Source organism: Hippocampus comes, unplaced genomic scaffold (assembly GCF_001891065.2).
Source record: "Hippocampus comes isolate QL1 unplaced genomic scaffold, H_comes_QL1_v1.1 scaffold279, whole genome shotgun sequence".
NCBI lineage: Eukaryota > Metazoa > Chordata > Actinopteri > Syngnathiformes > Syngnathidae > Hippocampus > Hippocampus comes.
The window spans coordinates 340040-367020 of NW_017805456.1; the positions used below are offsets into that span (position 1 = coordinate 340040).

General features: G+C 46.8%; 3 protein-coding genes and 1 long non-coding RNA gene across 17 annotated transcripts; 1 reads left to right on the plus strand and 3 right to left on the minus strand.

Annotated features, from left to right (window-relative positions):
- Nucleotides 1-1071: 1071 nt before the first annotated feature.
- Nucleotides 1072-2673, minus strand: LOC109518632 (uncharacterized). Its single transcript, XR_002168790.1, has 2 exons — nucleotides 2493-2673; nucleotides 1072-1489 (listed from the first exon to the last, which is right to left on the minus strand). It is a non-coding gene; the product is annotated as an uncharacterized LOC109518632 (long non-coding RNA).
- Nucleotides 2674-4062: 1389 nt separating this feature from the next.
- On the minus strand, nucleotides 4063-8462 carry hlfb (HLF transcription factor, PAR bZIP family member b). Of its 2 annotated transcripts, none has more exons than XM_019874616.1 (4): nucleotides 7946-8462; nucleotides 6620-6958; nucleotides 5152-5366; nucleotides 4063-4989 (listed from the first exon to the last, which is right to left on the minus strand). In XM_019874616.1, the coding sequence occupies exons 1-4, from the start codon at nucleotides 8076-8078 to the stop codon at nucleotides 4771-4773; spliced, it is 906 nt and encodes a 301-aa protein (XP_019730175.1). In that variant the 5' UTR covers nucleotides 8079-8462; the 3' UTR covers nucleotides 4063-4770. The 2 variants fall into 2 exon arrangements, with proteins under 2 accessions (XP_019730175.1, XP_019730177.1); XM_019874618.1 differs by having other exon boundaries at nucleotides 4063-4986; nucleotides 7946-8459.
- Nucleotides 8463-9805: 1343 nt separating this feature from the next.
- Nucleotides 9806-26787, minus strand: stxbp4 (syntaxin binding protein 4). 13 transcript variants are annotated; one of them, XM_019874562.1, is made up of 24 exons: nucleotides 26523-26786; nucleotides 23856-24002; nucleotides 23117-23214; nucleotides 22428-22513; nucleotides 22242-22315; nucleotides 22062-22157; nucleotides 21847-21916; nucleotides 21684-21758; nucleotides 20775-20860; nucleotides 20596-20701; nucleotides 20230-20362; nucleotides 19941-20047; nucleotides 19631-19823; nucleotides 19403-19472; nucleotides 19177-19211; nucleotides 18677-18773; nucleotides 18207-18331; nucleotides 17882-17968; nucleotides 17690-17755; nucleotides 15811-16011; nucleotides 15162-15278; nucleotides 15005-15045; nucleotides 13840-13967; nucleotides 12258-12620 (listed from the first exon to the last, which is right to left on the minus strand). In XM_019874562.1, exons 5-24 carry the CDS (start codon nucleotides 22306-22308, stop codon nucleotides 12370-12372), a joined length of 2151 nt encoding a protein of 716 aa, XP_019730121.1. In that variant the 5' UTR covers nucleotides 22309-22315; nucleotides 22428-22513; nucleotides 23117-23214; nucleotides 23856-24002; nucleotides 26523-26786; the 3' UTR covers nucleotides 12258-12369. The 13 variants fall into 13 exon arrangements, with proteins under 13 accessions (XP_019730125.1, XP_019730124.1, XP_019730128.1 ...); XM_019874560.1 differs by having other exon boundaries at nucleotides 22428-22789; XM_019874566.1 differs by lacking the exons at nucleotides 12258-12620; nucleotides 22428-22513; nucleotides 23856-24002; nucleotides 26523-26786 and adding exons at nucleotides 9806-10494; nucleotides 10670-10800; nucleotides 10943-11000 and having other exon boundaries at nucleotides 23177-23400.
- On the plus strand, nucleotides 24000-26137 carry LOC109518605 (hydroxycarboxylic acid receptor 1-like). The gene is made up of 3 exons (XM_019874602.1): nucleotides 24000-24849; nucleotides 25036-25216; nucleotides 25518-26137. The coding sequence occupies exons 1-3, from the start codon at nucleotides 24376-24378 to the stop codon at nucleotides 26018-26020; spliced, it is 1158 nt and encodes a 385-aa protein (XP_019730161.1). The 5' UTR covers nucleotides 24000-24375; the 3' UTR covers nucleotides 26021-26137.
- Nucleotides 26788-26981: the final 194 nt, after the last annotated feature.

The window sequence follows — 26981 nt, forward strand, 5'->3', positions numbered from 1 at the left end:
CACGCTTGGCTGCGAACGCTTCCAGTAAGACTTGGAGCGAGTGAAAATGCTGCTGGTGAAGGGAATTTGTGCTCACAATGTGTTCAATGACACGTTTTTGGGGTGCGGGGGGAAGGGGTGCCGATCTTTTTCAGTCATCATAACTCGACAAATTCTTCCGAGTTGTCATGAGGAAGATGATGTGAGGAGGCGCATCCCGATTGGTGGTTACAGTAGCCAATCAGAGGGCAAGCGGGACATCAAGTTGAAGCGATCCACGGGAGCATCACTTCGGATTAGGAGGTGGAATCTGATTAATTACCACCAAAGCTTGTGAAATCATCATTTGTGTATTTACGTGACAGGGAAAAAAAAAAAAACAAGATCAGCGAGTGCTTATTTCTTGCTTCTTCTTCTCTTCCAGGCTTTTGCCTCGCTCTGCATATTGAGACAAACAAGGACTACAACTCCCACAACCCCCTTCAACTCTTTCCAATCGCCGGGCCCCTCACTTTAGGTCAGGGGGGTCACGTGACCCATCGGTCACATGACTTAGAAGGCAGGACGGAAGCCGGTCTGACTGCCTGCTGACTTTGTGCTGGTTCGGGTTGGACCATCAAGAGCTCGACTGGCAAGTGACTTATTTTAGACAGAATATTGTCTTTATAAAATCATGACAAAACAGTTTCGGCCTCTGACACATCTTAGCCAGAATGCTAAGCCTAGAATATTGAAATATTAATAAATACATAAATATTATTACAAACATCCATAGCTCACAAAGTAGCTTCATCTGTGTTCCGTTGTAAAGCAAGCTCAAAAGACAAAAATCCCAAAAGATCAAAGGCAGATCTAAAGGACGAAGGGATGCTGAAAAGCACAAAAGGATGTTAAAAAAAGGCTACAGAGTTGCGCCGACGGCGCCAAATCCTCTTATGTAAAGCGGCCCAGTGCAGGCTGTCAATCATCCATCAGAGGAATTGCACAATTATCTGCCTACGCCCATCGTCCATGTTTGTGGATTATTTTCTGCCTGCAGAGTATTAGCAGCAGCAGCAGCGTATTAAAAATGTGTTTGGGCTTTTTTTTTGCCCGTCCGTCGGGGGCTTACGTAAGCCTGGACGTTGTTGGGCCACAAACACGCAAAGTTGATGATGATGGCGGTGGTGGTGGTGTCACGTATTCCCGCCTCATGTCCGTTCTAATCGAGGTATGTTGGGATATGAATTGTTGGTTTGTACTTTGCATGTTAGATTGACACAGGAAAATTATGCAACTGAATTAAAGGCCTCTTGGTGATCACAAAATACTTGGATATCGTTCTCTATCACAAATTCATTCATAAATCATTTTTAGAGTTTTTTTAAAAAATGGAATATATTAAAATTTTATGAAATGCTGACTTAACTTTGGCTGGAGTTGGGGCTCGGAGGCCTGCACCCACCCATGAGGCCCGCCAAGGCTCAGTCCGAAATGACAACGTGGGCCCGCCTTCCCACGGGGTCACCACCTGTGGCAGGGGTGAAAGGGGTCGTTGTGAGAGCTGGGTGAGTTGCCCACGGAGACACCGAGTGTTGAAATATTGTATAATACTTTACATACATATTCAGTTTTTGGAACCACCTCAAGAAAGCTTGAGCAAATGCTTGACAGGATGAAGAAGTCATTTATAATATTGTCAAAAATAGGAAACATCAGCAAGCAGCAGGGAAGTTTTCATTTGTGGGTGGGTCAGCTGCCGCTTGCTGATTTTCAAGCTAAAAAAAAAAAAGGATTAACCAAATATTGCTTTCATGTCCTCAAAATGACCTTATGTAATATTACTCACATTTGTAACTGAAAACGCCACACACAAGCTTTTTTTAGTTGTTGTTTTTCATTTGTATTTGTATTTTCATGTTTCTGTGAAGAGCCTGCCACCTGCTGGTTATCACTGGACGTGCTCAAATAACAAAGGTCATTACCGATTTATTTTCATACAGATGTGAGAAATGTTTCATAATTTGTAATGCAATGTGAAGAGTACAATCCTGCCCCCCCCCTCCCCGCCCCATGGCTCCCAACTCAGACATACGTCACAATTGATGGAGAAAAAAAAGCAAACAAGAGGCGAAAAAAGAAATTGACCAATATATGGGGAGGGGGGCCGCGGAAATTCAGCTGAAGCATAAAACCCTTGAAATTGCGACGATTATGGTTTTTCACGACGTACGGGAGGGGTTTCATTTATTTACTTCCGTAAATACTACGCCACGTGACGTCGTGTTTTGAGCGCATGCGTATCAATTTACTTTGCATTCCAAATCGCGTTTGTTGGCCTAAATATGAACTTGGTAATTAAAAGGTGCAGTGGGATGACATTCAAGCTGTTGCTCACTCCTCTCCACCCGACATTTAGCCAAGGCAGCTAGCTACTTTGCTAACTTGGTTTATTCATGAAAACTCCCCAACACAAATGTTTGCGAGGTTGCTGTTCAATTAACAATCCAACTTCGGGTTTCGATTCAATTTACCTGACGACCTTGGCGGGGTTTTTTTTTCCAGGATCATCATGGCTTTATTTGTTGTCCCACTTCCTTCTTTTGAGCTTTCGTCGTGAACCGGAGTTAATCAATCCAGGAAGGTGAATTGATCAACGTAATGAGGCGTCGCGGCCGGCAGACATCTTGCACGCGAGCATGCGCGACTGTTTACGTGCGCGCACACGACAAAAACATATCGGGTCACACCCTTTGCATTTCCGGACACGGATGAGCGAGTTTCAAGGGTAAAACATTCAAAGTATCTGATTCACGAATGACTTTCAACCCAACAAAAGAGACCGTTGATTTCATTTCTTTTGATATTTTTATTCATCGTGTTCATGGGGGGGAAAGTCAGGATAAATAAAGGGAATGCGCATCAAAACATCAGAGAGAACAGAAAGATAAATTACACCATAAGGAAAGAAAAAAAAACGAAACAGTAAGTGCTCGATGTCGGGTGATTACATTCATAGAGGCCCAAATACAGCCACTAAAATATTTCTTTTACACAGTGATGATATAAAGATCATTCAGCATGTAAATAAAACCGGTGCTCGTTTCAATTGATTGATTTGGATTCCTTTTGAGGTATTTTCAACTCCAGACAGAGAGAAAATAAGACTGCTTGCTTAATGCCCGTCTAATGGACCAAACTGACAGTCGATACAGCGAACCCTAGTTTTATTGGCGTGACGTCACACCAAAAACAAGGGCTCGCTGTATGCAAATGTTGCAAACTTATAATTGGTTTGATTGATTGCAATACTGTGAAGTGTTTCAAGTTGTGTAACCAAATCAAAAAAAAAAAATATACACAATCCAAAGCTGTACAAAAAAAAAGTATAGAAACATTTAAGGTGGTCTAGTTTTTTTTGGTCCGGTGTACTAAAGTCAACGTGTAACGCACACGCGTACTTGTCAGTATACATTCATGTCAGCACTGAGCTACGCACAAAGCAAACGCACAAATTTGTCAAAGGATTATTGCACTAATAAGAAGTCACTGACGACACAACTGAAATAATTTGATACAAAAGAAATGTCTGCTTTGTGGACCGTAGATACTCGGAAAAATGAAATTGTTGTCGATGTTTGTGGATGGAACGATGTTTTCTTTTACGTCGCCACTTCTGGCGGCTGGGAGGCGAACTGCTAAAGTGCAAGAAGACGCTAACTCAGGGCTGAGCAAACACTTGTGCTGCAGGGACACGTTTGATTATTATTATTCTTTTTTTTGAACAGTTTAATTGCACATTTTTTCATGTAAAATACATTTTTTAAGAGAATAATTCCATTCCATTTTTTTTTCTAAAACATTTATTGTCATTAGGCATTTCTTTAAAAATAAATATGAAATGTGTGTATTTTACTCATATTTTTATTTTCTTATAATTTTGTATATAAGGTCTTATTTTATACCCAGCGTGTGTATATTTGTCTTTGGGTTCATTTTGTTCCTTTTCAAAGGCTTTCGCCTAAGCTGTCAAAAGCACAGTTTGGCTTTAGACGTTAGACAAAGTGGTACAAAAATATGTCATTTATGGATTTAAATCTTTTTTGTTTGTTTTGGCATTTTCTGCTCTATATGTGTGTGTGTATATATTCATGTATACACACACATACATACACGCACAACTCATTTTGTGGTATAAAATACTGCTGAGAAGATAGCAAAAGACAAAAAGTGCACACACGTTACATTACCTGTGCACATACCGGGTATGTACGTGGCGCAGGTGCATGCTGGGAACGGAGGTACAGCAAAGACAATGTGGCCTCTCATTGGCTCGACTCACTCAGGCGGAGCAAAAGTGTGGCCAACACCCGACAAAGAGGAAATGGGGAAAGACCGAGAAGTCGCTGAATGTGTCCGCTTTCAAACCAAAATGGCTGACTTGCTGTGTGCTCAACACATTTCTGTGCATCCTGTCATGACTGGCAACCCAATTTCATGTCGGTGGGTCAAAAATGGGCGGCCGGTCGGTGATTGGGTAAATGAGCGGGCGCTGCTCAATTTTTTTTTTTCCTCCAAATTATGAGGCGGTGCCACAGAGTGAGTTTTTGGGACCCCCGAAAATACAATTGCCAAAATCGGCGCATTTTCAGGCACGTACGAGTGAGTTAACCCGAAACAGCCATTCCAAGAGGGCCGACGCACCGCTTGCTGCTTCACCTGCAAGCAAGTCCAGCCAATCGGACTGTGGAGTGGAGGTGTGTGTGTGTGTGTGTGTCTGTGTGCGTGTGTGCGTGCGCATGCGTAGGGCCCTCACAAGCCTCCATGCTGTGCCTCGTACTTGGCCAGGATGCTCTTGGTGCGTCTCAGCTCTTTGTGCAGCTCGCCCACTTCCTGCCTGAGTGCCAAGTTCTCCTTTTCCAGGAAGCCGGCCCGGATGGCGATCTGGTTCTCCTTCAGGCGCCGGGCATCACGTGAGCGCTTGGCCGCCATGTTGTTCTTCCTGCGCCGGGCCCAGTATTTGTCGTCCTGCTCAAAGGCAAAAAGAACATCAAGGTCACTTGCCACAAGGACGAGCCGTGAGAGTTTGAAAGCCTTCTTTCTGCATTTCAACGCAGCTCCCGTTTAAAAATGTTTTACAGCCGCCTTTTCTTCCAACCTGAGCAGAGCGAATGAGCACCAGCTCCAAATTACCTTCAGATCTTCGGGGATGAAGACCTTGCGAGCCTTCTTGATCATGGGCTGCGGTTTCAGCTCCTCGGCCGAGAATTTGCATTTGCGCGGGTCGAACATTTCCTGGCCCGGTACGCTGGACAGCGCCAGGTCTGCCGGGTCCGGCTCATAGCCCACCGGAACCTGGATGGACTCCGGGTCGATCGGACTCGGGGTGTTTCTGAAGTTCGGGAGCCCTAGAGGAGAACAAAAAGACAACCAAAACAGCGTTCATGTCTTTGCCATCTACTTTTATTGCCATTTTCCTGACATTTGAGCGCAATCATTCGACTTTTTTTCCAAAGCGAACGTGAACCATCTTGAGCGAGTGATGCAGTGATACACTGCGGCCAGATGGTGGCGACAGATGCAAAGCTTTTTTTCAAGCGCTTGAACGCAGGCATAATTCAATTTGAACGGGAACAAGAATACGTCGTAAAAAAAGTAATAAACAATAAAACCCGCCTCCGGTCGTCTGCGAGGTTATGAGGTCAACAACCGCCCTACTTTTCTTTCACGCTATTTCAACTTCTGCCTTCCATTCAAAGTTTTCAACCTTTTCACACCTGCCCTGTTTGAAACAGTTTAAAACTGCCTTCGACTTATACCAGTTGAAAACAGCCGACTGTTTAAACCTGGCTCGCCTTTAAACTGGTTTCAATTGAAACCAGTTTAAAGACAGTTTTCTCTTGGGGGCCATTTTTGAAGCTCAACCCAAATGTGGCCGCTCTTTGCTATTTTGTCACCGAAGCGCTGTTAGGAGCCAGACGTGCGGAGGGGGGAAAAAAAAGCTTCCAAGTTCACAGCAGGATGAGGGGATGAGGATGTTTGTGTTTGTCTTAGCTTATCTGCAGCCTCACTCGCTCACTGCACAAGCTGCCGTTTTATCAGCCGAGGCAAAGATTGTACGTCGAGTTCGAGAAAAGGGTGGCCGCCGTGGAGCCTTTCGCTCAGCAGAATGACTGACACCTTGCTTTGCTATTTGGTGCCAGTAAAATTCAAAACAAGAACGACAACACCTGAACTTGACCTCTGCCAGAACACATTTGCTTGCTCGCTTGTATTTTCGCCCCCACATCCTTACTCTGCGGTCACCCAAAGCACTTCTTCCCTTCCTGTTCCGCAATCTTTTTATGGTTTCATCCAAGCGAATACGTACAACCTACTGCACACGTGCACCCTCGAAAGCCGATACCGGTGCGTTGGTGAAATCGACGAACGTCCGTGTTTTTGCGACAGACCAATTCAAGGCGGGTTTAGCTGCATCGCGCGGTGTGCTTCAGTACGCTAACTAAGCTAAGCCGCGTTCCCCGCTCTCGGTTGCTAGCATGCTTTTGAAATCAAAGCAAAGCACCACGGCAACAGCAACAACAAAGGCAAACAAGGAAGCAGGAACTTTTGGTTCCAGGAAGAGGAAAAAAAAAACTGCCCAGCTGATGCGAAAAGCTACCTGGCCTGTTGGGGTTTCTGAGCAGACAAGCAGGCGATGCGTTGTGAACGGAGGTGGAGGTGTGGTTGCTGAGGTCCATCACAGAGGGCGGCGGCGGCGGGGCCCTGATGGGAGTGGGCGGGGCCGGCAGAGGGACATGGTGCTGCTGCTGATGCTGCGCGGGGCTGGAGGGGATGCCGTTCTCGGACAGGAACTCCTCCAGGTCCATGTACTCCAGCTGGAAGCTATCGCCATCATAGGGCAGCGTCTTGTCCCACAAGGTGGGCCCCAGGAAGGCCGACTGCGGGGCGCTGCACTCCTCGTTCAGCTTGTTCTCCTTGTCGTGATCTTTGACAAACACTGACACCACGCAAAAACAGAAAATATCGGAAATATGACTCTCAAGGAGGGCCTGGGCAACTCATGGGAATTTTGATTGTCATGACACCCCCCCCCCAAAAAAAAACAACATTTTGATCAAAGAAAAACCCTTGATGGGCGCGATGTGTCTCCAAGTTCCCAACGTTCTGAAATATTCACGCACAAACAGAACAAGTTGTATCATAATTTTTTTCTTCTCCTATTTTGATATCTAAGGTCAAGGGGTGCGCAGCAGGAACACATTATTATTATTATTATTATTTTTAATTGCATTTAATTATTTCAACATATAATTTTTACTGTCATTTATTTTGTGGTTGTTCTTTGAAGTTGTTTTTAAAGTTGAGTTTTTGAGGTTAGCAAATAATACAAATGGTATTATTTGCTTAATTTCTGGGAAAATCATGACAGTGCAAGGACGAGTTGAAGTATTTTTAATTCCAGGAGTAGTTACTACAAAGTTAGTGTGATAGTCAATTTTAGCAACACACCTTAAAAAAATAAGTCATCTTCTCCGACACAAAGTGGCCAAAACTTATTCAGTCACAATAATGAAAAGAGCTGGACCCCCTCACTGACTTGAGCCGCAGTGCTTTTGTTTGCGTCCGATAATGACATAATATTGTATAAAACCAAATAATTTCATGTGCCACTTATAGGATGAAAGCAACGTTCAGCCTTTCCGGGTCATGGGAGTCAAACAGATGACATCCAATCAACACTGCTTCTCTTCACAAGGATCCCAACTCCATGCACTGGCTGCAAGAAGACACTTTGCCCCCCGCCGACCCCCCAAAAAAATCCCTTTCTTGTCGGTCAACTAACTTTATAAGATCACGGAGTTAAGTTTGGTGACCATCGTTGCTTCAAAGAGACACGCGGCCTGCCGTTCGTGACTTTAACGATTCCAAATCATGTCCTAATGTCTTGGGCGAGCGATGAGAATCAGGAGCGAATGTTTCTTACCGTCATGGTGGTGCCTGCTGGGGAGCTTGACGGGGTTCTCCAGCAGCGACTTGAGGACTCCGTGCGCAGCCACCGCGGCGGGCACAAAAGTTGCATTCAGTGAGCTCGCGTGCACTCGGGACATCTTGTCCATGCCGACCCCCGCAGCCAAAAGCCTAGAGCCGACAAGACCCGAGGGGAGCGTAAAGCCTCGCGGTCGGTGTCTTGCTTGGCGTCACCACAGCGAAAAAGGAGCGAGCGTGGACGTGAGCGCGCACGACCAGCGGCGGCGAGCACGTCGCGGACGAAGCGAGCTTGGCGAGCGACTCTTCAAATCGACTCCGCGAATCACTCGATTGGCGACCGCTAGCTTCCGAATAAAAAGGACACCCGGGTCGGGACGACCTAACCACGTCGAAACTAGAAAATTGTTTGGTCGACCAATGAAAAATCTACACGACGGGGACAAAAAAAAAAAAAAAAGCCCGCACAGGTTGTTTGAGTCGCAAAAAACAGCTCGTTCCATGCCCTCGGAGGGATGGTGACGTCGCGGCTGACGACACGCCCCCTGTCATTGAGGCTTGGCAACCAGGCAAAGTGGCACCTGCGCCCACACCCGAAATAAACAAATTCAAATCGTAACTATCAAATTTGGAAGTTTTCACCAAAAACGTGGTCAACAATGACGACACTTTCATTGATGAAACACTTTCGTTATGTTTGTTTCATCGCTACACCGAGAAGTCAACAGAAATGAATTCATAAAAAAAGAGCTTTATTCAAAATAGATGTAAAAAATCGAATCTAAAGAAGAAAATATACTTTTTAATTTGTATATGTATTTTTTTTGTAACAGGAAGGTTATACAAACTGATAAAAGGTGAACAATTACAATAAAATGTTTCCTGACACTCTTTTGCTCATATTGAAATGACTTACAGGGTTCAATCGGTATTTCAATTTCATTGCAATTAATGTAATTATATCACATTTAGATGGGTTTTGACATGTATATCATGTCAATTGTTTTGTTTTTTTAATATTATCGGAATGAAAGTCTTTCGGTTGACCTATGCTGTTCATATTGTGCAGTTTTCCAGCTAAAACAGTGGCAGCAGGTGCCTCTTCTGCTTCAAGTCCATTTGCGTGACCCTTTGACTTGGAAAGCGCAGCCCTCAAAGATCACAATCACACTTTTTCATGACGCTTCCCCTTTATCACCGCGCGCGCGCACGCACGCACACACACACACACACACAGAGGAATGCTGGATCACATGAGTGGGCCGGCTTGACCTACTTTTAACCAATCAGAGGCCAGAGCAAACCTGCGCCCGCGCACGCATGCACGCACACAAGCCGCTACGCCCCGCCCCCGCCCGCCCTATCACGTTGAAACTCATGTGCTCCACACGGAGAGCAAAACAAATGAAGGTAAGCAAGCATGCAAAGGCAAGAGGAGGGGGCAAGCTAGGAAGAAACAAAATAAGTCGATCAACTTTTTAACACAAAAAAATCTTGCAGATGAAAAAAAATATGTACGAGGAATGATGAGATGAGATCACCTTTTTACTTGAATGATTTCTCACAACCATTATAAAATAAACATGCAAGGCTTAATTTCGATGCATTTCTCTCAGTGTTTTACTATTTCAAATGATCACTTTGAGAACATTCTGAGACAATCACAATGTCCCATCACTGCCCGCGGCGTATAAATGTGAAGTATACCGTTGAGTCACATGGGTGCCCGGAGACCATCACAAAGTCACCACGGCAACGGTTGCTGTGGCGATGTCATGTTGACCTTGGCCTGGACGGAAAAAGTAGGGCGGTGAGCAAGCGGCACCAAGGCCTAAGGCAGGGCCGCGGACACGTAGGCGTCGAACAAATGGCGCCCCCTCGTGGACCGCACAGGAACAGACGGATTACGGATTATTACCCTGTTACGTAACGACAGGCGCTGGCAGCAACTCTTTTCTCCACTCTTGTTAGCGTCATTTTAGCATTTAGCCCATAAACAGCCGACTCCCCCCCCCAAAAATGGATTGAAAACATCCCATTTGCGTGCTAAAGTTCGTCAAATATTTGTGTGTTCGTGTTCTCGTGTTAATGCTGCTGTCTAAATATTTGTGTGTTCTTGTTTGCTGTTGTGTATTTGAACAGGATTTTCTCAGGCTTCCAGCTGCTGCCGTCGCACGCTCGCTATAAATAACCATGCACGCACACACTGCTCGACCCCGCGTGTCGTCAAGTAATCAGATTACCGCAGTCTTTTATATTCAGTTACATTGCGAGGAAAAGCACAAATCAGTTTCACGCTCACCAACGCACACACATTGATTTCTCGCTATGACATAACAGTGTGTTTGTGCGTGTGTTGTTATAAAGCTTGAGCATAGACACCATCACAAACAAATAAAATAAAAAACCGTTTTTGGAATGCAGCTTCAGGCGATAAAAGTGTCTTTTTCACTCGAGACTTTCTTCATGCTTCTGATTGGCTCGGTGGTTTTCAACAGTCCAGCTTGTGTTTTCCTGTTTCGTTTCTAATCATACTTTCAGGACATACTAGTTTCAAAAGCAACATCAAACAACTCCATCTTCCAGGAAATAAACAAATAAATAAAATATATATTTAACGACAACACTTGCAAGAAAAACAACGAAAAAAAATACTAAACAATTTTTTTAAAAAAATGAACAATGCAGCTTGCTTTTTATCTATTAGTACTCTTGTACTCACAGCCATTTGTTTCCATAGCAACAAGCAGCTCCTCCTCCTACATTTCAATCTTCCGCTCGCCGTTTGTGGCATCCGTTGTTGTCACGGAAACGACCATCGGCGCACTCCAAGAGGTGGTCTGCGTCACATGACTGCCAAAAAAAAGACAGAAGACATAAATAGCATATAAAGGTTGCCATGGTATGAACAGATGACAACATTACAAAGAATCCAACTTGACAGTGACGGCCGGCAGTAAAAAGTCCGACAAGAAAAAGAGCGCCGAGTACGTACTCAATGAAGTACTTGACGCCGTGCTCCGTATACGCCTCCTCCCAGCCATAAGGAAGAGCTGTGGCACACACACACACACACACACACACACACACACACACACACACGCACACCGTCAACCAACTCCTGCCGTGGAGGTAATGTCAACAATATTTAACAATGAATAGATTCTCTTGAAGGCGTGCCTCAAGGATCCTAACTAGAACCCTTGACACACTTTCTGAAAAAAAGGAAAAAGCAAGCAGCCTGTCGCAAACATGCACTTACTGTACAATACTATACCGTCCCACCTATACGTCTTTGCTCACAAAATGCAAGAAAAAGATATTTTCAAAGTTTTCAAAAATGGCAACATTGGGAGGAATGTGAGAGAAAGAACAAAAAATATGAAGAATGAATAATTCAAGAGAAAAGTGAAAAGGTAACAAAAGAAAGCAACAAAAACAAAGAGTGACACAAAAAAAACCTCTGAAAAATGGCAATATTGAAATATATAAATAAAAATGGGGTAGAAAAAGTGGTAAAAAATGAGGTAGAAAAAGACCTGCGAGTGGCTGGACACCACTTCAGGGTGTAGTCTGCCAACTGCCCTCTCTCGCAAAAAAAAATATGCAATTGACAAAAACAGGCAAACAAAAACACAATTTTTAATTAAAATGGACCCAAAGGTTAAAAACAAAAATGCAACAAAAACATCTTTGCAGATGAACAATAAGCAAAAAAGTGAAATCCTGAACCGGCAGTAATGATGTCATTCTTTTTTTCATGTCAGGAAGCTGCTCTTTGATGTCAACATGTCATCGTTATTATTAAAAATTGTTCTGCCCCAATTTCATGTCGATGTGCACCTGTCGTGTTTTGTTTGTGCTGTGTCAGATTAGGGTGGGGGAGGTGTTTTTCTCAGTGGAAAGCACCTCCCTGCCCGATTGTCGTCCTCCACTACAACAAAGACGCGCAAAGGTGATGAGGAGGACGATGATGCAGCTCTTTTGTGAGGCCGAAAATGCAAAGCGGGACACAGCGGGAACCATTTCGCTCACATCAGCAACACACACACACACACACACACACACACACCATGTACCGGCAAGCACCACACGGAGAAAGAAATAAGGAAACATACAAAAACTTCACGTCAGGGACATTTAAAAAATAAATAAATAAATAAATAAATACAACTGACAAGTGACAAATAATAAGACAAAAAAAAATACAAATTGGAACAAAAAATGAGTGTCAGAAATGTCGCAAAACACAGAAATTCAACCAAAAATTGACACTAAATGACCCCAAAATGCACGTAAAAAAAAAATCTAAGAACTAAACAAATTTTCACCAATAAAATGAAGAAACGTAACAAAAACTCCAAAAAGCGAGCAAACGTGACACACATTGTTACCAAATTAAAATTATAATGAAATAAAAAGTTAGAAATAGAAAGTTAGAGCCAACGCATTTCGTGAAGTCTGGAAAGACAACACGTGGCCAGAAGACATCACAGCAAGACAAACTTTATTGACAAGTTTGGGCTTGACAAAGACAAACAAACAATCCTGCTTGGAAAACAAACTCCAACTGTGACTTGGGCTTTGTGTCGAAAAACGCCTCCCAATCGACAGTACGTCTCCTCCATCTTGACACGCATGTGCGGGCGCGATGCCAAGCGCCATTGGGTATCCTAGCAACAGGCGACGTGATGAAAAGCAGATGGAAGGAAAACTCTCCTGCATCCACATGACCTACTTTCTTTCTTGGGACTCTTTTCATCACATCTGGCCACCACCACCACCATCATCATCAATCTGGCGTGTGTGTGTGTGTGTGTGTGTGTGTGTGTGTGTGTGTGTGTGTGTGTGTGCTAATTAGGTGAGGGTGACCTTTTTGCAAGTGGCTGAAATGAGGACTCAAAAGACTTTTGTTGACAGTTCCTTTGTAACTTCTACCATCATCATCTTGTCCTGTTACCCCCCCAAACACACACGCACACACTGAAATACTGCGTGTGTGTAAAAACTCATCCTAGCATTAATGTCTGTGTAAATGTTAAAAACAGAAATTTGAACACAAACGGTGCAGCAAGAAACAGAGACAGCCAAATCACAAGAGCGACAGGCCGCTGTTCTTTATGCTCTGCCCAAAAGATATGTGGAATACTACTGCGGCTGATTTTTGGCGGTCTTCTTTGTGTATGATGGCGTCTCGCTCGTGGGCACGGCACACACAGCACGGGGACCAAAACAATGTCCGAATTTAAGCATGTCAAGTACGAGTAGAAGCGGGTGTATTTCATTGCATCCTTGGGAATTGTTATGATGACGACGAAATGTTTTTACACAGTACACGAGTGTCGAGTGCTACTTTCCTGACTGAAAAGAGACACAGATGCAGTTTTGGTGAAGCGCATGCAGGTTCGAAGAGCACACGTGGCGTCTACGGAGAAGAAGCGAGGCAACGTGGCCGAGTTGCTCCACGCGGCGCTCGCCGGCGTCCGCGAGAACGACGGCGAGTGTCGAAACAGGGAGGGCACTCCCTCGCGACAGGGGCGGCCGTCCACTAGGGGGCGCATGCGGGCGGGGCTCAAGAGAGAAGAGGAAGAGGAGGAAGAGGAAGGCAGGAGGAAGTCACAAGGAAGTCACGTAAGCTTTCATGCAAGCCCCAAGTTACTGGGAAAGAAAAAAAATGTGCTCAGTCATGCAATGTTGTTTCGTCGCAATATATTCGGGCACTTTTGGCAACTTTGCACTTGCTCAATACTTGCATTCTTTTCCTGACATAATTAAAAACATAACCCTTGAAAATGCACATTTTCAAATATAAGCAGTCACGCGCAGCCTTCCCAAATTTCGCCCGAGCAAAGTCCCGTGTCGTCCAATGGCGGACTCCAAAGTTTGACTTACTGTCCACGTCCAGGAAGTTCCCGACGCTGGTCCTCAGGTGGTGCGCTTCCTTGGCCAGCGCCGCCGCGGTCCACGAGCTCTCGTGTCGTGAGGGTCCGCCTTTCGCGTGCCCCTTGACGTCTGCGCAACTGCAGCCAAAAAAACAGCGCGTCAACCGATTGTCATCTTCACACGACAAATACGAAACTAACCCAAACTAGTTTTCTCTCCCGTGTAGGCAATTTTTAGAATAACCTTATGAGATATCGCAAGTGTTATTCATTGTCCGATGATGTTCTTCAACTGGCACTATTGATACGATTTTCTTCGGATGGTTCGTCGATTGAACACGTCTTCCGGCTTTCCTATACGCTTAATTATAATATAGTGTGACAGCAACAGTTACTACGAATGACTTCATATTCAGAACTGGATGCTGTTTTTTTTTTTTTAATGTACTACGTGACCTACAGCAGCAGCACACACGCGTCATGTTTTGGTTTTGAAAAGACAGCCACTGGCCTACAAAGGCGTAAGAACAGGTGAGGACAAAGCGGTGTGGGGGGTGGTCTCTGAAAGGATGCGGGAAGGGGGGTGCCATTATGAAACCTGACACGTTGACCCCCACCAACACCAACACAACAGTCGCACAAACACAATCTCGCTTAACGGAGAGCGGCCGACTGACCTGATTGACTGAGGTGGACTTACGCAAGAGTCATGTCACACTGAAATCGATCGCATTCACACACCACGAACGAGCCGGCAAGACATCGAACAGGATGCTCGCAAGGGTCAAATGGAGGTCAACCGCAATGGAGCAAAGAAGGGAGTAGGCACGCGAAGCAATAAACGGCACTCGGTTATTCGTTTGCTAAGAAACGCGGCGAGGAGCCGACCGCCACCTGGGCGCCGCCGTATGGCAACGAGGCTCAATGGCAGCGGGCGGTCATGAGCAGCAGGCTACTTAACGGCGGCGGGCCCACCTGGGATCGCGCAAGTGGGTCAAAGCGGGAAGGGAAGCCGACAGACCCAATTACGTTCAATAAAAAAAATAAAAAAAAAACTGGAGGGAAGTCAAAACACAGAGAATGTTCATCTTTCAAAAAAAGTCGATGACATCATCACACTCACTCCGACTGCGGACGGACAAACAAAAAAGTCAAAGTGTTGGACTTGGATGTACCTGGTGGGTCCGAGTCCTTCAAGCAGGAACTCTTGAACATTCTGAGGAGGAATCACACAATTGAAATCTGGATAGAATCTTTCGAAGATTGGGGGGGGGGGTGTCACTGTAGCAGCCACTTCATTAGCTACGCAAGCTCCATCGCGCTCTTTCTCACCGCGACAAACGTCAGCAGTTTTGCGGTGGCCGTCTCCAACGTTTTCTTGGCGGCGTCGCTCTTCCGCAGCTGGCATTGCAGCACGGCCGCCGCCTTCTTCAGTTGCTCGACGTCCTCCTGCCACAAGAAACACGTCCGCTGAGGAAAGCGGCGCCGGCCTCACCTTTGGAAGCACCGAATGACATTTACAAGGGGGGGGCAAATAACTTCAATGGCAAGTTTTCTTTACCACGCCATTGGTATTATGCACTTGCTTTTGTCGAACTGAAGATCCTCAACTTACTTCGACACAGTTCCTTGACACCAAGTTGGTGGCATCATTTTAACATTAGGACCATGATGCCAAAGGATGGCTGCAAAGCACGACATTTATTACTTTGGCCTGAGCCTAAAAAGAGCGAAGAGGGAGCATTTTTCAGTGCAGAAGGGGACAGATCGCCACCCCAAAAAAAGGGACTTTGGAAATACCAAACTGCCAATATGTGAGGGTTCACTGGATGTGGATGTGTAATTTTAGGGTCCAATTAGAATTCAGCACAGCGCCTTCCCAATTGGCAGTGCTGGCCCGTGGAACTAAAAGTGCATCAGCGCACTGGGATTGTTTTTCAAATTTCTCCTCACAGGGTCAGAGAGCCAGTGTGCGTCCTACCTTATTGTCCGGAAGAGGAGCAGGAGGAGGATGAAGAGGCTCTTTGGCCCTCTGAGTCTTCAGCTCGGCGATCTCGGCCTCCAGCAGGTGGACCACCTCTTCATAGTCCATCTCCATCCCCCGGGCTTGCTTGCGGGCCTCCTCGGCCAGCTCCGCCCGTGCCCGCAGCGTCTGTGTTTCCTCCGCGGCCGCCTTGGCTTCCTGCCGGTGGGAGGAAGTCAGTGAGGCGAGGCGGCAAGAAGCCGTGGCTTTTCCAAACGCTCGCAAAAACAAGTTTGGCGCTCAAAGCCCGCTGTTGGATTTGGATAAACTGACAGATGAAGCCGGTTACTTGTAGCGGAGGTTAAAACAAATAAAAACGTATGTCATTCTCAAGTACGGAATTAATTGTAGTGTGCGCGTGTGTGTGTGTGTGTGTGTTTAGGGTGGCTGTTTTGCATTGAACGGACACACTAAACATTAGCAGGTAGGGGGGCACATTGGTGTGGGACTGACAAAACCATGGACTGGCTGTCCCGCCAATCACAGGGGTCCGCCTTTCCCAACGCACCTTTCGTCATGTCCCCACAAGTAGCCAAACAAGGTGACGCGTATGAACGCGAGCGCCGGCGTGACAAAGACACCGCAAGTGGTCGCGATGCGGTACGGCTGACGTCCATTGATGTAATCGTCTGTTTAAAAAAAATAAACATTTGCAACCTATGCCTTCGGCGTGGACGACTCGATGAAAATTCTGCTCGCCAACCTGCGTGGAAGACGGCCGATCCGAAAATGGGCCTATTTTGGAAGAGAAGTGTGTGTGCACTACTGGTTGAGTAACTAATGGGTCACAGCAGGAGTTGTCTTGTGTCCGGCTGTGGCCTGGGGGAGGGTGGGGGTGGTGGCAGGACAGAGGGGAACTCTTGTCTGAGTAGTGTGCACAATCACAAACATTTTTGACCAAAAAAAAAAAAAAAAGGGGGGGGGTGAAGAGGGAAAAAAAAAGCGAGCAGCGAGTGTACGGCTTTTGTGGAAACAAGGTGGTGTTGACGCGGCGACGGTGAGGCCGACACGTATCAGGTTGTCGTCGCCATGACAACGCACACCACTTGGCATCACTCACCTCCTGCCTTGCTTCCAAGCACACTTATTTTCCCTCGCCATCCTTTCTTTCCTCCCATTTTGTCTTCCTAACGTTATAGGCATTCTTTCAATCTTCCCTCATTGAAAGTTACTTTTCTGCCTTCCTGCCTTGAGATGTGCTTTTTTTTCAAGCATCAAATTCCTTCCCTCCCTCGTTTATTCTTCCCTTCCAACAAACCTGCTTTTGATTCAGTCTCTCGTATCCTTGCATTCTGCCTTTGCTTCAACCTCCATTTCCGCCTCTGTTCATGAACAAAACAAAACAAAAAAACTGAAGTGTTTACCAACTTTGTCCAAATTAAGCTGCTTCATCATTTCTCTCTCTATGAGGCTGAGAGACTTCAGCTGTGGATCACAACAAACAAACAAAACAACAACAAAAAGGATGCTTTTTTTTTTCTCTCCCCATCTTTGAACGAAGGCTGCACACTCCTCCCACGCCAGCCAGCCAGGACCACTTTGCCTGCTTTTAAGTTTAAAAAAAAAAAACAAGTGAAGCTGAAGCGTGGAGGTGAGCCCACCTCCACCTGATGCGCTATTTTCAACACCACGCGCCCACTTGCGCTCTCCCACGCGCCGCGAGTCAAGTGAAGGCATATTGCATCGAGTCACCAAATATGTGTATGATTGATGAAAGGCAGACATTCCGAAGATTTTAAACTCAACAAAGTCTCTACACGTCTAATCGATTCGTCGTGGATGAACCTCGGCAGAACGATTGAACTGCACGGAATGATGTGACGTGCTATGTTCCAACCTGTCTGACACTGTCCAGCTCTTCCTCCATCTGCCGCTGAACCCTGTGAGACTCCAGCAGCTGATCCTGAACGTCAGACGACATCCACACCAAACAGGAAGTTGGCCTGGCTGCGCCTCTGGTGCCATCAAACGGTGCCTAACCCCCCCTAAAAAAATTTAATAACCACCAAGTGCAAAGGGCGGCTTTCACCTGCAGCCTTTTGACCTCCCGCAGAGCCTCCACGTTCTCCTTCCTCAGTCGATCCATCTCGGCCGTGTCGGCCCAATCGGGCGTTGACTGCCACGTACGCGCAAACACACACACACACCAAAGTAATTTCAGGTTGTCATGGCAACAGCAGAAACAAAGCACAAGTTTCCCCAGCCCCTGCTGTGTTATCCGCGGGCAGTTGTCATTAGTAGCCAAGTGTTTCGTTTCAGATGGCAACATGATCTTTGGAATCAAATGTCAAATATTTTACCGAGTGAACTTCGTTTCAACCAGTTATTTTCTTCCAGCTTCTTTGTTGACCTACCTGGCGGCGAGCGGGCACCTCCAGCAGATTCAACAGGTCCTCAGACGTGAACCTTGACCCCGGCTGGGCGGCGGCCGGCCCGTCGGGCTGAGACTTGAACACCTCCCTGGTCGCGCTCTCGAAATCTGCCCGAGCAAACAAAACGGCCGCCTTCACTTGAGTTGTTACCCGAGGTGCAATTGAAAGGCCACCTGCGGGGAAAGTCACTTCAAGTGTTCGTTGTTGTCAGAGCGACAGCAGGACAACCTTGAATACACCACGGGCCAACATTTGACAGAACCAACACCCCCACGACCACAACTACATTTACTACCACTGCAGAAACTGAAATGGAAAATAAAAAATTCCTACCTAAATATTTGAACAAAGCAGACAAAAAAATAAAAATCACGCTACCGTCTGTTGTCCATTCAAGTTCTCACTGGGGTTGAACGCGTTGAATCAAAGTTTTGTTTTGGGCACGTCCTTACCAGCGTAGGCCACCACGCCAGGCGGATGGGTTCGCAGTCGGGACCAGAGCGCCTGGCGCTGAGCGTCCGAAGGATTGAGGCCCAGCAGGTCCAGAGCCTGAACACACGCACACACATCCATAAAAGCAGATCGATAAGCACGCATGGTAAGCACGCCCTCGCCTCGCAATAGTATCAAACGCGGACAGTCAACATGTAAATAAAGTGAGCCATTTTCGGAAGAACATTTTGAACTTTTACTTTTATCTCATATGAGAATTTCTCCATATTTGGGATTTTCATTCGCTGTGAGCTTAAAAAAAAGACATCATATATTCCAGTGCTGTCCAAATTGATTGCGCTGTGCTTGTATAAAATGACTCATGCGGACGGATCCTTGGGAAAGCATGCTCTCTGGTGTCCACTTTCATTATGACAACTCGAGTCATGCAGGGTGTCGCTGCACAAAAACAAACAAATACTGTCCACGGGAACAAATAGAATGATGAAAATGATCTCACCTTTTCCACTTGCTCCACTTTCAGATGACAGCCATCTGCAAACAACGCAAATTCATTGACAAAACTCAACTCATAATAGCTTGTGAACATTTGTACATAGGCACTTTTTTGAGCACCCAAGGACACGTAGGAAACAAACAACAACAAAATATGACGATACTGTATTATATTGTACGCCCCCCCCGCCCCCACAACAACAAAAAAATGATTGTATTAGAATTCGTACCCACATTGAGATCAGACTCATCTAAGGACGAAACGCATGCGTGTTGGCTCATGACTGGACTCACTCGGACCTGCAAAGATGACAAATTTCTGTCGGCGTGTGAAATGAAGACCAGACACACACACTGTTCTGTTTCACGAATGCAGCGAGAGTGTGCTCAACTGCCAGGTGTCCAATTCCGTCGCCTTGCTCAAAGGAGGTCATGCGATTCCATTTGTGAGTCCGCACCTGGCAGACGTTGACGGGCGGCAGCGTCTCGCTGGCCGGGTTGCGGCTGCAGGTGAGCTTGGTGACCACAACTGGAGCGGGCGCAGGGGGTCTGATGGCCCCGGAGGGGCCTACGACAGGACTGTGGGGACCGCTGCTGGAGCTGGAGGAAGTCCGGCGCCGGATGAAGGCCACTTCCACGGTGGGATCTGGTCTGCGGGACAAGCAAAACGTCAAACTTGTATTTGTGGCCTTCCGGCCCTGCATTCCACCTTTTCAGTTTTCTTTTCTGTGTGACCTGTTTTGAACTATAAATGTGCTAAGATCTGACCTGAGTTTGGTGCGCGTCAGGATAGTCCTGGCCTCCTCGTACGTCACGCCGATGAGAGATTCCTTGTTGATGGACACCAGCTGATCCCCAACCTGCAGCCTGCCGTCCTTCACATGCAAAAAAAAACAGCACGCAGCTCGTCAAACGCCACGGAACCAACGTGAACATACAGACAAGCAATGAATTGATCACCAGCCAACTGACAAACCGCACGTATGGACAACGAAGGATGCGCACTGCATTTGGAAAAACAAGATGGTGGGGACATGCCGATCAGGTGTTGGCTGACCTTCTGGCAGTCTCCTCCCGCCACCATGTCCTGGATGAAGACCATAGGGCCTTCGGCGCGGTTGGTGCCGCCCTTGATGACCAGGCCCAGGCCGCTGCCCTTGGCGATGCAGATCAACTGGATCACGCTGTCGCTGCGAGAAGAATGGAAAGAAGCAAGCGAGGGAGGAAGGAAAGCACGCACGGAGAGACATTAAGTAACACTTCCTTTCCAATCTCATCACAAGTGGGGCACATTCTGCCTCAAGTGGCTCTCAAACCGAAGACTCCACGAAACATGCAGATAGACGATATCACAAAAGTGGTCCGTGGAGCAAAAAAACTCTTTTGCGTCTTTGTGGATGTTTCGGCCATCTGTGGGAGGTACCTGAAGGCAGGCGTGGCCACGGGGCTGTAGAGCGAGACCCCCTCTTTGGGGCTGAGCAGCTGGGGGCTCTCAGATGAGGAGGCGACGGCGGCGGCCAGCAGCTTCCCTGCGCCAACACAAAATCCAGAGTTGACTTTCAACTTACCAGGGGCACGGTAGTGCTTCCGCTCGGGTTTCACCTGCGGACTGCTGAGTCGGCGAGAGCCGACCGGACGCCGCCAAGGGACCGGAGCAGTACTTCTCCATCAGCTCGGAAAACTCCCGCCTTGAGATGACAACATGAATGCATCATTCGTAATATGACTGAATTAAGACTTTTATCCTGTTATTTCTTGAAAAACAATAAAAGTATTACTTTGGCACCATCTTCTGGCAGTGTGGCACCAAGGAACTATGTTGCAGCGAGTGGAGGAGTTTCCTTTAGACAAAAGTAGTGGTTGTACACCCTCTCCTGAGGTGTCAGTTATTGGTGAATTTTCAATATTGGACGCAGGGCCCGTTTCCTACTTTCGCTGAGAGCACGGGCTCACTGTACATTTTTTTGGGCAATAACATAATTGATTGTTAATGTTTATTTAATACAAAACAATAACGTGTTGGTGTTGTTTTAATGTTCTGTTGTGATTTCAGTCCCCGAGATGGTTCTGCTGGCATGCTGCGAAGTGTAAAACAGTGGACAGGTGGTTGAAAACGAGCGAGTGACGGAGCCGCAGGCCGGGCGACGTCATCGTCATCCCCGATGTGTCAGCTCGCGTTTGTGCTGACGACGAGGCGGCGCAATGCGGAAAAGCAGCCAGAACGACAGAGTGTCCCGTCGCGTCACCTCAGCTGACACCTCCCTTCCCCAAAATAAAAAATACTGACGCCTGACCTTCAACTGACACGACCACGATGACATCACTTGTTGTCGGGGGGGAAGTCAGCATCCCTTCGCCCAGGGGTGGGCTGTGCTTTTACTATGTGAGCCTTCAGTGCGGACTAAGCAGACTTAATCCACTTCTTAATGCCACCAATATCACCTCACAATCAAAGTAGACTGTCGGACTGTTGGAAAAAGATTTTTCGTCCGCTTACGGAGGTGGACTTACTTGGAGTCATCGTCCCTGGCAACCAGGAGAGACATGTGATTGGACAGCGATGCGGTCCTCAGGATCTCCACCGCCCTGCCAGGATGCAAAGCACTTGGGATTCAATTGCATCCCCTAAAAAAGTGAATACCCTGCACATGGTTTGGGTGACTAAAGTCGTGACCTCTCATTGGTGACCCCCCTCAGGCTGATGTTGTTCACGTCCACAATCAGGTCACCAGACTTGAGCCGACCTGGACAACACAGGCAATGTTTGCTATGAACAATGGGCGGTGGGGACTCAGCAAACAAAACAAAATTACCAACCCCCCCCAAAATTGATGTGAAACTGCAAGTATGCAGAGGTCAACTTAAAAAATAAAAAAAATCAAAGCAGACCGTCAAGCGCAGCCAGTCCACCGGCTACGACTCTCTTTATGAAGATGCCAAAGTCTTCTCCTGTCATTTCTCGGTAGCCCCCGATGATCTTCACACCTGCAGGGGGGGAAAAAAAAAAAGCAGCTCAACATAAAGAACGCAAAGAAGTGAAGCGAGGTGGGAAGGCACAGATTGACCGACCAAGTCCTTGCTTGCAGTGGCAGAACTCCAGCCGGTGGACGGCTCGGCTGATGCCGGGTGGGCCCATGATAGTCCTGAACACAAACACCCACAAAGAAAAAGAAAAAACAAATGACTCATCAGCCACGTGCATCCCATAAACATTCCCAAGAAAAAAGATCAACCTCCATAAAATTATACCCTCACCTTTTTTTTTAATGGGTGACCAGGCCTATTTGTCCAGTTTTAAAAGTCAAACGAGGCGCTGAAGCAAAAAAAAAGTTTGCAAGTTGCTGCTTCAGAAGGGTCAAGTGTGTCGGACGTCAACATGCGGGATAGAAGCTCAAAGCAGGGCGTCATCGTCAGCAAGTGAGCAGCAGAGTAGAGCAATTAAACTGATCACTTAAGTCTTGCAAATCTGCCCGATCGCCCACTCACAGTCATTCACGTCAAACGCGCACCGGTCCGAGTCGAATTGTGTCACCAGCCACGACTTGCGCCGACGTCACAAGCGTCTCCCCAGCGAAGAAGCAAAGCAAATCTGCTTAATGTGGACTACATACATTTTCCTTGTGGTAAAAATGGACCAAAAAAAAAAAAAAAATGAGAATGCCAACTGTTTCACATGTGATACTTGAGGTTTAAAACTGGTCTTTACTGTTACTTTTAAAATAATATTTACACCAAATACATTGCCATTCTGAAAAGTTGGCCAATTAACACTGTTTTATCGAAAACAACAACAACAAACAATTCGAATCTGCACAGGAAGCGTTTCCGTGTTGTCATGATTCTCTTAAAGGGCCGGCGCGCACGTGTGTCACATTAACAGCGTGTGGACCCACAAGCCCGGAAACGACGACGGATAACAACAACAAGAACAAAAATCACTTTACCTCCTCCAAGGAAACAAAGGTGTCGGGAATGAGGATGCGGGAGACTAGGAAGGAGCTTACCGGTCGAGCGGCGACACTCCATTGATGTGCTCGCCTTCCTGCGGGAGAAATGCCATTGCACAACGTCAGCCAGAGGACAAACTGCCAAGCACACGCACACGCGCACGCCGCCATGACCAAATGCTGCTTGTCTCCAGGGAAGACGATGATGAGACAAGGCTGGGGTGTGTGTGTGTGTGTGTGTGGGGGGGGGGACAGAAATCCGCTGAGACACACACACACACACACACACACACACACACACACACACACACACACACACACACACCTATACACACTAATCCCGGCTGATACCTGTCCCACACGCACACGCTCAAAACAAATCCACTCAGAATACAATCACACACACCCAGGCCAGCAGTAACACACAAATTACACACACACACACACACACACAATTCACACATACTTCAACACTTACCCCCACACACATGTACAAACAGCCATCTCACCACATGATGCACAAAAATTGCCATCTCTCTCTCTCTCTCTCTCTCTCTCCCTCTCTCTCACACACACACACACACACACACACACACACACACACACACACACACACACACACACATACACATACACATACACACACACACACCAATCTGTCAGACACATGCAGTCACAAAGGGGGGGGGGGTGTCTTTTGAAGATGTGGCAAACAAAACCCAAACAGGAAGCTGACCATGAGCAAGGTTAGCAGTGGAAAGCTAACGGCGCAGCCGGGGACCTTTCTTTGCCGTGGGTGCCGCTCACGCTTCAACCACTTCCCGTGTGTGAGGCATGAGTCGACGCTTACATCACACCGCTCCTCGCTTATTCAATTCAAAAGCTGCAAAAAAAATAGAAATAAATAAACACATACAAAGGCCACATTATTTGCAACATAGAATATGATCATCATCAGAATATTGACTGTTCAGAAACTGAAACGGTGACGATTTGGACAATTTTAAGTTCAACGTCATCTCTTACTGAATGAATTAATACAAAATTGATGACGACATGAAACAGTGAATCGATATGAAAATAATCGCCTATTGGATAGTTATTAATTGTTGAGTTTTAAGTTCTTTTTTTTTAACCTTGGATCAACATTGTTGTTAATGAAAAACGAACAACCCCACCCCACCCCCCCAAAAAAAACATTTTTAGGTTGTTGGCGCAAGGGAGGCCGAAAAACATGAAGAGGAAAAAAGTTGCAGATGTTGAAAGAAAGTGTTTTTTGGTCATGTAAAAAGCAGAAGCAGCAAGTTTCCTGCCTCTTGAAATCACAAACAGCCTGTAAGACATCAACAATGGATTTGGACCTCAGGAGCACGCCAGCGCCCGGCGGTGGCGGGGGCGGGTGCCCGCCGGTGGGCATCCAGTTGGAGGGCGTGATCCTACCCCCGGTGCTGACGGTGGACGTGGTGCTGGGTTTGCTGGGCAACGCGGTGGCGCTGTGGGTCTTCTGCTTCCGCGTCAAGTCCTGGAGCGCCAACACGGTGTTCCTGGTCAACATGGTGGCGGCCGACTTCCTGGCGCTGGTCAGCCTCCCGCTACGCATCGACGCCCTCCTGCGGGGCCACTGGGTTTTCGGTGACGTGGTGTGCCGCCTCAACCTCTTTCTCATGTTCTCCAACCGCACCGCCAGCATCGCGCTCATGACAGTCATCGCTTTTTACCGATACGTCAAGGTGAGAGTGCACCCGCCCTTTTGACTCATGACTTATATGACAGTGTCATTTTTTTTTTGCCCCATTTCCTGAGACAAACAAGCACTCTCACTTCTGGTCAATTTCTTGTTCTTGCCTCAAGCTAAAATGCTAACCTGCAAAGCTGTTTTTTTTTTTTTTTTTGTACGACGCGCCGCGTGCCCGCAGGTGGTCCACCCTCACCACCGCTTCAACCGCATGAGCAAGCGACAGGCTGGCATCTTGTCGTTGGTGGTGTGGCTGCTAGTGAGCAGTCCTCGCGTGCCCATGCTGGCCTACAACCACATCAAGGGCAGCGGCGATGCCACGCAGTGCTTCTTCTTCACCGCCTACAAGGAGACCGCTCGCGGTAGTCACGCAAAACATCCGGCACTCCATATCCTTTTCACATCAAGCCCCAAGCACCATGTACATTTTTTTTTTTTTTGCTAGTAGCACAACCAAATTACAAGTTCGGCAAAACGGTTCACTGAAGCAATTTGTCTTATTTTATTTTATCCAGAAAAAAGCCTTCTATTTTTTAGAACTGTTTCTGAAAAAAAAAACATCATTTACAATTACAAACTATTTCAAAAGATAGTTATTTTTGTTTCTCGAGATGTGAAATGTTTGAGGAGCATGGCACTAAAGCCTGAAACGTCTCCTGGCAGGCATCGTGATTTTGGTGGAGACGCACCGCGTGCTGACCGTGTTGGAGTTCGTCATCGCGCTAGCTCTCCTGGTCTTCTACTCGGTGCAAATTTCGCGCTCGCTGAAGCGTCGGCAGATGGGAAATGTGGCCAAGGTGCGCAAGGCCATGCGCGTGTGCGCCGCCGTCGTGGCCATCTTCCTGGTGTGCTTCCTGCCGACCACCATCACCACGTTGGGGCTTTGGGTGAGCCGCTCCCTGCGGCCGTGGGACTGCGCCGCTTTCTACGCGCTGACCCAGCTCAACATTGTCTCCTTGAGCCTCAACTTCCTCAACTCGGCTCTGGACCCCATCCTCTACGTCTTCTCCAGCTCTGTCTTCAGGAAAGAGCTCCTGGCCGCCGTGCCTCCAAGACTGCGTTGCAAACGGGCGGTTGAAGGGACGTCGTCCGTATCCACGTCTCAGTCCACCGGTCAGGTGGAGCTCGAGAGTGTGAAGATGACCGCAGGCAGTGAAGCCTCATAAGAGGGAGGGGGCTTCATTTCCACACACTGAAATGTTTCCTCCATGGCAAAATGTTCAGTCACTGTTGTTTGTCCAAACGAAGAGATTGATTAAATTCAAAAGTCATCTTTACTCTGACTACTACTACTTATTTCCCCAGACTGGAGACCAGTCCATAACGTGCACTGAAATTGAATAAGCAACGAGTCCATAGTTTGTCTCCCTGTGCCCTGAAAGTGAGTGGTGACCAGTCTTATTTGGCTACAGAGCACAATGTGCATAGAAAACGTCTGTGACGTCAAAGTAAAAATATTAAAAAGACACGCGTAAACTGACATTTTGGAAGCGACGACTGAACGTGAACACAAATTGAAAGCATAGCAACACCTAGTGGACAAATTGGAAAACTACATCTGCACGACTAGTTCAATCAGACGTCTGACGCCTGTTTTGATTTTTTTGACTTTTAAACAAACAAATTATGAACGTGTCAAATTCTAAATAAACAAATAAACGGACATACCCCGTATTGCGTTGCCGTCCCTCGCCGCTCTGCATGATTACTACTTGGTTTGACTCTTAACAAAAAAGGCCTCGTCGCAATCTTCAGACGGTTCCATGTTTGGACAGAACCAGAATGCGGTGGGGTTTTCTTTCTAACTATTAGGACCCCGAACAAGCTGACATCCATGAACGAAACTGTACTTTAAGTCCGAACTCGCTTGACTGGCGACAATACCTTGATTGGGAAAGGCGGCCATGTTAGTCTGGCGTGGATTTTGGAGGGAAATAAAATTAGCTCCGCCCAGATAATGAAATTACTTCCGTATCTTCACAAATCGCGAGAACTTGTTTGTCAATCATGGAGACGAAGATTCAAACGTGACCCCTGTGAAAAAATGTTTGACCCCAACCCTGGACTATTATAAAAGGGGAGAACAAGTTTGAGGGAATATAAGAAAATACAGCATTGATATATTTT